Here is a 13,879-nt window from a genome sequence, read left to right on the forward strand (position 1 = left end):
AATACAAAAATTAGCGGGTGTGGTGGCAGGCACCTGTAATCCTAGCTACTCGGGAGATTGAGACAGAAAATTGCTTGAACCAGTGAGGCGGAGGTTGTAGTGAGCTGAGATCGCGCCATTGCACTCCAGCCTGGGTGACAGAGCAAGACTGTCTGAAAAGAAAAAAAGGCCGGGTGCTGTGGCTCACACCTGTAATCCCAACACTTCGGGAGGCCGAGGCGGGCGGATCACAATGTCAGGATATCAAGACCATCCTGGCCAAAATGGTGAAACCCTGTCTCTACTCAAAATATAAAAATTAGCTGGGCATGGCGGTGCGCACCTGTAGTCCCAGGTACTTGGGAGGTTGAGGCAGGAGAATTGCTTGAACCTGGGAGGCAGAGGTTGTAGTGAGCTGAGCTCGCACCACTACACTCCAGGCTAGGCGACAGAGTGAGAATCCGTCTCAATCAATCAATCAATCAATCAATCAATAAAAACGTTGTCACTAATTATATTCTACATCTTACAAGAAAGGTAAATCTTTTGAAAAAAGTGCAAAAGATTTAATGTATTGCTTCTTAATTTAATTTATATTTTTATTAAAACATTCAAACTTTCTACATTTTGAATATAATTAAATTTTGCTTTTAATCCTTTTGGATCATTATTTCTGATAGAACACAATTACATAAAAATCTTGATTAAACAGCATACATGGTCATTTTGCTGAAATGAAAGCAAATTTTCATGGGCTAAATACATAGGAAATGTATTAACTATAGAAGTCTTTATTACTCATCCAAAACCATCAGCCAATCAATAGGACACCTGGACAGGTATGATAATAAGTAAATGCAATCAGATTTTGCCGATTTTCAGCTATATAAAAACGTTTTTATTTTGCCATTATAAATGTTTACTCGCCAATATTGAGAGTTATAGCATATCCTAGTTGATAATGTGTTAAGTTGATTTATAACTTTTAAATATTTATACCTACAGCAGTGGGTCCATCTGTACTCTTTCTCAGGCTGCATAAATCTTAGGGACGGGCTTCCTGTCAACCTGCTGAAGCCAGTATTATAGTGAGGGAATACAAGAAATAAACAGGTAACCAAACAGACAAATCAGGTCATTTCAAGTGGGGATAATGGCTATGAAGAAAATACCAGCTTGGTATATCTGACAGACAGAAAGGATCCCTTGTGATTGGAGTGGAGTCAATGCCAAGATCAATCCTACCTGGGATGACCGCAATTTTTTCAAGACTTCTCCTTCAGATATCAGTTTAAATTCAAGTTTCAGCTTAAATTTAGGTCTCAGTTTAAAGGTCGCTAACAACTCAAACTAATGACACCTTCTAGTCACTCCTATTATATGGCTTTGTATTATTGTCATCAAGCACTTATCACATTTCCTGGTTGTTTTCGGTGTATCTGTTTGTGTATTGCCTCTCTGCTGGAATGCAAGTTACACAAGAGCAAAGACCTCAGTCATTTTTTTTTTTTTTTTTTGAGACTGAGTCTCACTCTGTCGCCCAGGCTGGAATGCAGTGGCATGATCTCGGCTCACTGCAAGTTCCGCCTCACGGGTTCACGCCATTCTCCTGCCTCAGCCTCCCGAGTAGCTTGGACTACAGGCCCCGCAACCATACCTGGCTAATTTTTTGTTGTTTTTAGTAGAGACGGGGTTTCACCGAAAGACCTCAGTCTCTTGTTCACCCTATACCCTCAGCCTGTCATAAGTACACATGGAATGAATCAAGGTATCTCTACTCTGGGTTAAAAGGGGTGGTAGGGTAGGAGAGGGAGAATATCCTTTTAAAAAACTCATTCAAATCATTCTTACAAATTTGCTTTTTTTAAGGTAGAGTCCGTGCCATGAACAGTGATTGAAATGAGGAACAGAATTGACCACTCTACTGTGAGAACTCCGCCGCCAGTCAGAACAAGAGAATGTATGGTTAAAGTGTAGTCTCTGAAAACAATGCTTTTCCTTCTATCAAGAAATACATGTCAATCATGGCTAAAATTATGGATTTAATAATTGTAAATAGCAAAAGCCATGAAAAGGATTATTAGGTAGGAGAATTGCAGAGCTACCTATGATCTATAACTGGTATTTTAAATTCAAAAACAAGAGAAATGAAGTTTGTTCTCATCCTCAGTTGAATAATCTGTGAGACAGGCACATAATTAGAAAGTTCGAGGATGTAATAATCACAACAAATCCAAATAATTCTTTTAAAATGGATAAAAATATATAATTCAAGATTATTACATTTTTTAAAACCAAAGCTTTTTTTAAAAAATTACATTTATGAACATCTAATTTGTTTTCCTTTTTACTTTTCAAAGTAAAATTCGGCATGGCACTATATGCCATCACAGCTGACATAGAAAGGACTGAGTCAACTCTTTGTAGCACTTTTTAAAGTTTCACTTTGATAAAGCTTTGAAAAAATATATAGGGTTTTTTTTAAGCAAGAAAAGCAAATTATCTTATCGATAAAACAGACCTGGTGTTCATTTCTTATAAAGTACCGAAAGCTGATTGCTTCTGTAAAGGTAAAATTCCTGTGACACGTTAGAAGGAAAAAAAAAATCCTTTGAGAGATCTGTTTGTAAGAATGAAATAGGTACTACTAGAATTTTCATGTTATTCTCTGCAAGGCACTTAACACCACATGGAAAGAAGATTATTAACGATCAGTAGAAATACTAATTATTGAAGAAAATATTTAGTTGTTTTAAATGCTTTTAAAGCAAACCAACAACAAAAGACTGTAAATGGAAGAGAATCTGCATGAAGTATAGAAAACCAGGGCCTCCAGATTTGTAGCTGTGTTTCCGACATTCTCCAGGGAAGGCAGTTACAGAAAGGCTTGACCCCCTGGCCCCAGAGAGCTCTTCAGAGAAGTTAACGCATCCAAAAAAGATAGAGCAACCGATCTCACTCCGTCTGGAAGACGTCAGTTCATCCTAGTTCTAGTGCGTACCACAGTGTTTTGGAAACAGATTAGGTATATTCATACGTAAGGATACTGTCTCTTCCGCAACACTAATTTGTAGTAACGCCAAGAAGACCAGTGGTTGCAGGAATCTTCGCGAACAGTCAAGAGACAACTTTTAGAGGCGATGGAAACTTTGTGATTTTGACTGGGGAGGTACATTACACCTATACATGCATTTGCTAAAAGTCATCAAACTCTTCCACTGAAGTGGGTGCAACTATTGTTTGTAAATCGTACCTCAACAGGATTCGATTTATTTATTTATTTATTTATTGAGACAGTCTCGCTCTGTGGAGTGCAGTGGTGCAATCTTGGCTCACTGCAACCTCGGACTCCCGGGTTCCAGCGATTCTTCTGCCTCAGCCTTCCTAATAGCTGGGATTACAGGCGCCCGCCACCACGTCCGGTTAATTCTTTTATTTTTAGTAGAGCCGGGAGTTCTCGATGTTGGCCAGGATGGTCTCGAACTCCTGACCTGAGGTGATCAGTCCGCCTCAGCTTCCCAAAGTGCTGGGATTACAGGCGTGAGCCACCGCGCCCGGCTAGGATTCGTTTTGAAAGAAAAAAATATATGCCAAGTACCCCCTCGAGAATGGAAACCAAGAGGAGTAACAAGATCTCCCCCAAGCTCTGGGGCGGTGGAGCCCAGCATTCATAGATTGGTTTGTACTAGCAGCAGAAGCTCATCTCACGACAAACTCGGCCTCTTCCCACTTTGTAGAATAAGGAACAAGCTCAGAGAGACGAAATAATTTGGTGGCGTTCACCCGGTCGACAGGCGCCAGCGCCAGGATTTGAACCCAAACCACGTGACTTCACAACCCGTGGCTTTCAGCACTATGCGGTGCCGCTGGCATCTAGTAAAGGCTGGATCACTATATACTGAATGAATGATTCCGGCTACGGATCCTTAAAGCCCACAGAAGGCCCATCCAGAGACCGAAAGCCTCAGACATGAGCCGCAGCGCAGACGGCTAGACTGGAGCTACGGAGGCGACGCTAAGACTTGAGCCTGAGTTCGGCCGGAAGAGAGGCTGGCTGAGGGGCCGGCTGAGGGCGGCCGGCTGAGGGCGGCGGGCTGAGGGGGCGGGCTTTCGTCTCGGGAGGCGGAGCTGTCTTGAACCTCTTCACTTGCCGTAGTGCCTGCAGCCGGAAGCTGCTCTACAGCGTGTTTTAGGTTTCCGGGTGAGGGTACGGTTCCTGGGTACCATGTGGGAGCTGCTGTGAAGAGTTGTTGCATTCCAAGATATACCGAAATTCCCAGTTCCGGGTAAGGAGGAGCACAGAGCCGCTTGATGTGGCTGCGGATGGGGGCGGCATACTGAAGGAGGGTAAGAGTTTTCCGGATATCTGCGGAACCAGGTTTGAAGGAAAACCTTGGCGCAGTCGCCGGTGCTGTAATTAGTTGTTAGCGCTGTTGCCATCGTCTTTGCCTCTCCAGGGGTCCACAAATCTCAGGACAGCCGTGTTGTGTGTCCATGACGATTCTGAGTGCAGAGGAAAATTGTTTGTTTACGAGGCGCCTCATAGTTTCGTAGAAACTTCTCAAAGTGGTTATTTTTTTTAGCCTGTGTCATTAAAACTCCGCTGGCGTGAAAGATGACGTCCTTAGCCCAGCAGCTCCAACGACTCGCCCTCCCTCAAAGTGATGCCAGCCTCTTATCTAGAGATGAAGTTGCCTCTCTCTTGTTTGACCCTAAGGAAGCGGCCACCATCGACAGAGACACCGCCTTTGCCATAGGTGAGCCATCTTTTAACTTTGAAAAGCTCTTTGAAGCGTTTTCTGGATGTTACTTTTTTGTTTGTTTTCTTGTTTTCTCTTCTGCGTTATCCTCTTCCTTAGCATTTTCTAACATGTTGACGTATATTTTAAGGGAAAGAGAACATAAGAGCCAGGTGCTTGGTTCTTGAAATGTTTCTGAGTAGTGGTGTCTGGATTTCACAGGTGAAACGAGGTTAAGAGAGGTCAACTAATATGTCAGAAAGAAGAACAGCTAAAAGGGGATGGAGGCAGTGACTGAGAGGAGAAGTCCTCTCAGAGACTGGCCTAGTTATTGTAGGGGATAGCCAAAAAAAAAAAAAAAGGCAATGTTCCTTGCCACGAAGTGCTTTCTGTTCTAGTAGATGAGATGGGATTTACTCTATATGTTAAAAACTAGAAATCAGTGTTTGGGATTGTATTATAAATTATATGTACCTAAAGAATTCAGAGACTTCTTAGGGGTAAATAAAAAGAGATGTGAGATGAGTTTGTTTGCAAAGAATTGTTAAATAAACTGGCTTTTTTTTTGAAATTTAGGATGCACTGGCCTGGAAGAGTTGCTTGGAATCGATCCTTCCTTTGAGCAGTTTGAAGCACCGTTGTTCAGTCAGCTAGCAAAAACCTTGGAGCGAAGCGTTCAGACCAAAGCAGTAAACAAACAGCTGGATGAAAACATTTCATTATTCCTTATTCACTTGTCGCCTTACTTCCTCCTTAAGCCGGCACAGAAGTGTCTGGAATGGTTGATTCACAGGTAGCTAATAGAATTACAGAAATAACTATGGGCTAATCACTTTGGTCTTTTAAAAAATGAAGTAGTTGAGAACACTTATCAAGTGAAAGCTGTAAAATTAGGTATATTAAGAGATTGATACAGTGTCCATTGTGTGAGTTGAGCATGCTCTTCTGCCTTTAAATTCTTTTTTGTTAATAGTGAAAAGTAGAACTACTGATGATTTTGAGTAAATAGTGTAACCTCATTAGTTCTTTTTTTTTTTTTTTTTTTTGAGATAGAGTCTTGCTCTGTCACTCGGGCTGGTGTACAATAGCGAAATCTTGGCTCACTGAAACCTCTGCCTTCTGGGTTCAAGCAGTTCTCCCACTTCAGCCTCCCAAGTAGCTGGGATTGCATTCACCTGCCATAATGCCTGTCTATGTTTTGTGTTTTTGTAGAGATGGGGTTCCACCATGTCAGCCAGGCTGGTCTTGAACCCCTGACCTCAGGTGATCCACCAGCCTCAACCTCCCAAAGTACTGGGATTACAGGCGTGAGCCACCTCTCCCATCCTAACCTCATTAGTTCTGAGGAGCCCATGTCACTTTGCCATTACAGCTTGTTCCTGTACACTTGGGGCAATGAGTATTAAGCTTCTTTCTTGGCAAAATAACAAAATGGTTGGGGAAGCAGACAGTGTTATCCTCTGAAATACCATTACTTGAGAAAAACAGTGGTAGCTAATGTGTTTTGAGCATTTATACACCAGGCCCTGCCAAGCACTTTACCTGCATTATCTCATTTAATTCTCACAGCATTCCTCTGGTGAGATTACTTGTATTATCCTTGTTTTACAGTTGAGAAAACTGAGGCTTAGAGGGGTTAAGTTGCTCGAGTCACACAGCTAGTAAGTGGCAGAGCTAGGATACAACTGAAGTTCATTTCCAAGGTCTGATCTTTTATCTGCTTTGGGAATTGTCTCAGTAAGTTTCCTCGGTTTATGTTCTCACGTATTGGTATCACATCACAGCATACACATTTTTGTTTTGTTTATTCTCCCATTATGTATGTCTTTTTTTTTTTTTTTTGGAGATAGTCTTGCACTGTCGCCCAGGCTGGACTGCAGTGGCACGATCTCAGCTCACTACAACCTCCGTCTCCCAGGTTCAAGCGATTCTCCTGCCTCAGCCTCCCAAGCAGCTGGGATTACAGGCGCCCACCACCAAGCCCAGCTAATTTTTTGTGTTTTTTGTCTTAAAGGTGGGGTTTCACCATGTTGGCCAGGTGGGTCTCAAACTCCTGACCTCATGATCCACCCACCTCAGCCTCCCAAAGTGCTGGTGTGAGCCACTGCAGCCACTGCGCATGGCTGTCTTTTTTATTTTTACTTTTTTTGAGTGTCGGGATTTCACTCTGTCACCCAGGCTGGAGTGCAGTGGTGTGATGATGGCCTACTTGACCTCCAGGGCTCAAATTATCCTCCAATCTCAGCCACCCAAGTAGCTGGGATTACAAACATGCACCACCATGCCCAGCTAGTTTTTTTTTTTTTTTTCATTTTTTGTAGAGACAGTATCTCAGTTTGTTGCCCAGGCTGGTCTGGAACTCTGGCCTCAAGCGATCCTCCTGCCTCATCGGCCTCCCAAAGTGCTGAGGTTACAGGCATGAGCCACCACACCCAGTCCACCTTACATATTTTAAAAGTAGATTTCTATTCCATTAATTGGAGACATGGGCTGGCCAGCATGGTAAAACCTGTCTCTGTGAAAAAGACAAAAATTAGCTGGGTGCAGTGGTGAGCACTTGTAATTCCAGCTACTTGAGAGGCTGAGGCAGGAGAATTAACTTGAATTCAGGAGACGAATTTTGCAGTGAGCTGAGATTACGCCACTGCACTCCAGCCTGGGTAACAGAGGGAGAGTCCGTATCAAAAAAAAAAACAAAAAATGGAGACATGGGGATAAACTAATTTTTTTTCAAGAAGCAAGTGAGTCATCAAGAAAATATAATTTTAACTTGGGTCTTCTGATTGTCAGAACATTAGGGCAGTCAGACAAAAAAGAATATTTAAAAGTCTGTAATATTTCTCTCTGTTTTCTAGCACTTAATTTTACCCCCAAATAGATCATTAATGTAAGGAATACTTATCCTTTTTGCATTTGATTTTTCATTTTATTTCTTAAGATAACTTATTTATTTATTCAGCAAATACTAAGTTCAGTACATAGGTAAGTACATTGCCCTTGATTACTGTTTTGAAATAAATGCCGTAATAAAGGATTAAGCACAGTTTTTGGATGTAGTTCTGCCTGGAATAGTTGAAGAAAGCTTCATGGAAAAAGTAACGGCTTGGATAGTGCTAAAATTGTATGTCAAACTAATATGCTGGTTTCAGTGGCTCACACCTGTAATCCCAGCACTTTGGGAGGCTGAGGTGGGTGGATTGCCCAAGCTTAGGAGTTGGAGACCAGCCCGGGCAACATGATGAAACCCCATCTCTACTAAAGTAAAAAAAAAAAAAAATTAGCTGGGCATGGTGGTGTACGCTTGTAGTCCCAGCTACTTGGGAGGCTGAGGCAGGAGAATTGCTTGAACTCGGGAGGTGGAGGTTGCAGTGAGCTGGGATTGTGGCGCTGCACTCTAGCCTGAGCACCAGCAAGATTCCCTCTCGAAAAAAAAAAATGGTTGAGAGATTAGTCTGGGCAACACAGGGAGACTTGGTCTCTATATGGCGATAAAAAATTAGCCAGCTGCGCTGGTGCTCACCTGTGGTCTCAGCTCCTCAGGAGACCTAGGTGGGAGGACCACTTGAGCCTGGGAGGTCAAGGCTGCAGTAAGCCATGATCGCGCCACTGCACTCCAACCTGGGTGGCAGAGCAAGACTCTATTTCAAAAAAATAAATAAAAACTTTAAAGCTGAGAGAAAGTTAATGGGATGTAGATTTTGATGTTGAATATTCAAAGATATTGCATAGGAATTGGCTGGACCATGTTGAAGGATATGTGAATGCAAAATTGAGGACTTTTTAAATGCTCTGTGTCTTGCTTATAATTGTGTGATTTTTACTGCTACTCATTCTAGGTTGTTTTAGCTCATTAATATACAGTTTGAGCATGTGAGGAAATAGGTGCTTATTATTAAGTTTTGTATCCAGCTGGACTGTTTGCTTTTTTTCCCCAGGTTCCATATACATCTCTATAATCAAGATAGCCTCATTGCTTGTGTTCTGCCATACCACGAGACAAGAATATTTGTGCGAGTCATACAGCTTCTAAAAATTAATAATTCAAAGCACAAATGGTTCTGGTTGTTGCCAGTTAAGGTATGATTGCTGAATGACACATGTCTGTAATCACAGATCTTGATTAAGGGATTTAATTAGGAAAAAATAAGTCAGTGCTCCTGGGGATAGTCCAGATAATTACCTCCATCATTTTTATTTCCTAACTTCCAATTGAAACTATTATTAATGTTAATAATATTTAGTGGCCGGGCGCGGTGGCTCAAGCCTGTAATCCCAGCACTTTGGGAGGCTGAGACGGGCGGATTACGAAGTCAGGAGATCGAGACCATCCTGGCTAATACGGTGAAACCCCGTCTCTACTAAAAAATACAAAAAAAACTAGCCGGGCGAGATGGCGGGCGCCTGTAGTCCCAGGTACTCGGGAAGCTGAGGCAGGAGAATGGCGTAAACCCAGGAGGTGGAGCTTGCAGTGAGCTGAGATCTGGCCACTGCACTCCAGCCTGGGCGACAGAGCGAGACTCCGTCTCAAAAATAATAATAATAATAATAATAATAATATTTAGTATCTGACGTCAGGCTAGGCAATGTACATTATATTATCTTGGATTATCACAAAACTTCATTTTTACAGATGAGGACAGGCTGCTTGCCAAAGTTCACATAACTAAAAAGTGGCAGAGTTGAGATTTGAACACCCAGTCTGATTCCAGAGCCTGTGCCTTTCTGTTGTACCATGCTGTTTGGCATTTTAAATTTTGGAACTGAGAACTTGAAGACGAACAAAGGCAGAAAATACTTACAAAAATGAAAAGGATAAAGATAACTTCAGGGGCTTCAATAATTTCTTAAAGTTGTGAGGAAGATGCTAGTAATTAATTTACAGACGAATAAAAGGATGCTTGTGTAACAGGAAGGGTCTGGGTAAGAAAAGACAGCATGATACTGTAGGCAAACCAACTGACTGGCCGTTAGCACTCTGCAGCATATGGTGGAGGAAAGTAGACGTATGTTAGCAGGAACTTTGCTGCGTGCTGAGCATGGTGATCCGGGGTAGGAGAGGAGGCACATTGGGATGAGAGTAAGCTAACAGATCATGGGGCTGTGCACATTTGGCTGATGATGGTAGTGGGGTCAGTGTTCAGAATTAGTAAGACAGGAGGAATGAGGACTCTTTAATTACAAGGATAATTTAAGAATCTGAATGTAAAGCACTTTAAAGAACGTTGGAGAAGGCCAGCCTTTGATAAAGCTCTTAAACTGCTCTTCCCAACATTCACTCTGCCCATAGCATCAAAATTATTCTTTCTCTGATCTACCCTTGGACCTTGCTGCTCCCTAGGCATTCTTATTCCAGGTATCCAAACTCTACTCACCTACTAAAGTTCACTTAAAATTCTCCTTTCACTTAATATTTATTGAGCATCTATTACATACCATGTACAATGCTAGACGGTGGGAATAGTGGTATAAGTTGTCCAGGTTCCTCATCTATTTCTGTTCTTAGCGTTATTGTAAAGCAATGACAGTAGCATATCATATTGGCTCAGAAACCATATCGAACCAGTAAAATTACTGAGAATCTAGAGCATCCAGATTTTGGTAAATACCTTTCAAAATATGACATATGATAAGCAAACATTTTTCACTAAATACCTCTGCCCTCTTTGCTGACCTTCTCTTTTGAATTTCTAAGTTTACATGATTTTATGTGTTAATTTCATCACCAACACCAGTTATAAGGAGTGATTATATTTTTAATTTATGAATTGGAGCAGTATGAAGACATCACTAGGGTAAATACTTTTAAATAAGGATCAGCTGATGAATGTCGCTAATAGTTTGTTCTTTCTGTCAATAACAGCAATCTGGAGTGCCCTTAGCTAAAGGAACTTTGATTACTCACTGCTACAAAGATCTTGGATTCATGGATTTCATTTGTAGTTTGGTGACAAAATCTGTGAAGGTGAGCAGTCTTGTTTCATGAGTATATAATTGTATGAAAAGATTGCCTGCTTTGAATGAAGAAAACATGCTAAAGCATACCCTAATAACAGTGGTACTTTGGATAAATTTATTTTGTTAAATGGTCTGGTGTTTTGAAGCAGAAGTAGTTTGAGAGTCTGTGGTTTGTTTTTTTGTTTGTTTGTTTTTTTTAAGAATCAATCTTTTATCACCAAAGGTGTTTTTCTACAAAAATAAATGCCTATTCCTTGCCAGATTCTAGTTACAGTGACTATTCAAAGAAACTTCTAGAAATGTCAGGAATATTCAACCTGGGAAAGCTGTTTAAAAAATTATAAGGCCAGCCGGGCGCGGTGGCTCAAGCCTGTAATCCCAGCACTTTGGGAGGCCGAGACGGGCGGATCACGAGGTCAGGAGATCGAGACCATCCTGGCTAACACGGTGAAACCCCGTCTCTACTAAAAAAAATACAAAAAATTAGCCGGGTGAGGTGGCGGCGCCTGTAGTCCCAGCTACTCAGGAGGCTGAGGCAGGAGAATGGCGTAAACCCAGGAGGCGGAGCTTGCAGTGAGCTGAGATCCGGCCACTGCACCCCAGCCTGGGCGGCAGAGCGAGACTCTGTCTCAAAAAAAAAAAAAAAAATTATAAGGCCAGGCGCGGTGGCTCACGCCTGTAATCCCAGCACTTTGGGAGGCTGAGGCAGGCAGATCCCTTGACGTCAGGAGTTTGAGACCAGCCTGGCCAACCAACATGGTGAAACACCGTCTCTACTAAAAATACGAAAATAAACTGGGCATGGTGACGCACGCCTGTAATTCCGGCTATTCAGGAGGCTGAGGCAGGAGAATTGCTTGAACCTGGGAGGTGGAGGTTGCAGTGAGCCAAGATTGTGCCACTGTACTGCAACCTGGGTGACATAGCAAGACTCCTCAAAAAAAAAATTTTAAAAATTAAAATGTTAGGAATATCATTAGGCAGTTAATTCTTGTCACATTGTGTATTTATTCATTGTTGCATATGGTAGTTCAGGAGAACTGTAAATATTTATTTGGCCTTTCACTTTTTTTTGGAGACATGGTCTTGCTCTGTCGCCCAGGCTAGAGTACAGTGGTGCCATCGTAGTTCAGCCTCGAACTCCTGGCCTCAAGCAATCCTTCTACTTCCCTTTCACTGTTAAATGTGTTTTGTTTGTGTTCGTTGTTTCAGGTTTTTGCTGAGTCCCCGGGCAGCTCAGCTCAGTTGAGGGTGCTCTTGGCTTTCTATGCTTCCACCATAGTGTCGGCACTGGTCGCTGCAGAGGATGTATCAGACAATATCATTGCCAAACTATTCCCCTATATCCAAAAGGTTGGCACTGCTGATGTGTTAAGTAGATTATTTTGTACTTAAAGGAATTTTCTTGCTTTCGAAAGTTTTTTTAGATTTAAGTGTTTTTAAATGGACAGTTTATTTCAGATGGTTGATGAGATTTAGCCTTTAGGTTGAAAATATGACACTTTTTTATTGGAAACTCACCAGACTGGGACCTTAATCAGGACTCTTAAGAATAAACATTGGCTGTCTGGCCCTGCCGCTATCTCCTAGATTGATTTCCATAGCAGTCTTTGTACCTCACTGGAAGACGGATGGAGTAGACAGTCTCTTCGGGGCGTAAGCAGCCGCTCAGCATTCTTTGTGCACTGGCTCCTGCCTCTCAGCGTTTCTCCTTCCCAAATGCCTTGTTACCTGCTACCTTCCCAGGTGCCTCATGGAGGTACTGCTTTCACTTCCCACAGTGTCCCAACTTGTTATCTTTCATCAGACTTGTTTCTTCCGTTAGTGATCTGATTGAGGTCTCCCTCTCATAAGTAGTATTTTATGTATAAAAGAAGAGCTTACTGGCTCCTGTTAGGACATGCGGTAGATGTTTGAGTTGGGAAATTTTCTGAGATCCTTTTTCTTGTCCAGCAGACTTGTCTCATCTCTGTATCCACTCTGAAAAAGGGGTCAGCTCCTTTATTGTTTACGTCTGAAGAGTGATTGACTATGCATTAGGTTGTATTAATCTCTATGACATTTCTAATTTGTCAGATTAACATTTAAAGTAGCAGAAAATAATATGGTTTATCATTTTTCCTTATATTTAAAAAATATTTAGGGATTGAAATCATCTTTACCAGATTACAGAGCTGCAACATACATGATAATATGTCAAATTTCTGTGAAAGTGACCATGGAAGATACCTTTGTGAATTCATTGGCGTCACAGATCATCAAAACATTGACCAAGATTCCCTCTTTGATCAAGGATGGATTAAGTTGCCTGATAGTGCTCCTGCAGAGACAGAAGCCAGAGAGCCTTGGGAAAAAGTATGTACCATTGAATTGAGAAATGGTGCTAGTCAGAGGTGAATAAAATTATTTTGAATAATTTTTTTGTAAGATAAGTGATTATGTATATTTGTTTATATTGTCACTCGCTGTCTAACTTGTAAAGTCAACACGATATGTACTTTTGCTTCTTTAAAGGCCATTCCCTCACTTATGTAGTGTTCCCGATCTTACTACAATACTTCATGGGATTTCTGAAACTTATGATGTCAGTCCTCTTCTACGTTACATGCTTCCCCATCTGGTTGTCTCCATCATTCATCATGTTACAGGTATGTGGTTTTGTATTTTTTGTCCAGAAAATTTCTAAGATTTGATCTTAAAATAGTAACCATATCCTGGTTAACAGCTTTAAAATATTTAAAATTTCTGTTTTCCAGTTGTTCTTGTGTAACTTGTCTATTTCTTAAGTGAGAAACATTTGGGATGGGGAGCAGGTTGGTTGAAGAGAGATCCTTATTAAATGAGTAATTTCTTAGAATTCTACTTTTTTTTTCAGATCTGTGTTCTTAAATACTTAAAAAGTCTCTACATGAAAAAGACTAGAATAATTTTAAAATTCATTACTGAGTAAACCTTTGCCTTCTCATTTAGATATTTAATGAATAGTGATTCATTTACAATGAATATCTCATCCAGTTGCCAAAAAAGTCTTTTCCCTATAGTAATTAAAAATATAAGACCAAGAAAATTTTTATACATAAAAATCCAAATTATGAAACAAAGCAAAAAATAATAATTAGAGGGCCAGGTGGCTCAAACCTATAATCCTAGCACTTTGAGAAACTGAGATGGGCAGATCATGGCAAAACCCTGTCTCTACAAAAATT

General features: G+C 41.2%; 1 protein-coding gene across 1 annotated transcript in view; it reads left to right on the forward strand.

The window, feature by feature from the left end:
• The first annotated feature begins 4,150 nt into the window (after positions 1–4,150).
• Positions 4,151–13,879, forward strand: part of HEATR1 (HEAT repeat containing 1) — a 60,806-nt gene continuing 51,077 nt past the window's right edge. The window contains exons 1-8 of the mRNA XM_033198779.1: positions 4,151–4,265; positions 4,563–4,736; positions 5,295–5,511; positions 8,654–8,795; positions 10,579–10,680; positions 11,886–12,026; positions 12,817–13,028; positions 13,188–13,321. Coding sequence (XP_033054670.1) covers positions 4,595–4,736; positions 5,295–5,511; positions 8,654–8,795; positions 10,579–10,680; positions 11,886–12,026; positions 12,817–13,028; positions 13,188–13,321 — 1,090 coding nt within the window. The 5' untranslated portion in view covers positions 4,151–4,265; positions 4,563–4,594. The remainder of the gene's footprint in view (positions 4,266–4,562; positions 4,737–5,294; positions 5,512–8,653; positions 8,796–10,578; positions 10,681–11,885; positions 12,027–12,816; positions 13,029–13,187; positions 13,322–13,879) is intronic.

Source organism: Trachypithecus francoisi, unplaced genomic scaffold (genome assembly GCF_009764315.1).
Source record: "Trachypithecus francoisi isolate TF-2019V2 unplaced genomic scaffold, Tfra_2.0 Lachesis_group5, whole genome shotgun sequence".
Lineage (NCBI taxonomy): Eukaryota > Metazoa > Chordata > Mammalia > Primates > Cercopithecidae > Trachypithecus > Trachypithecus francoisi.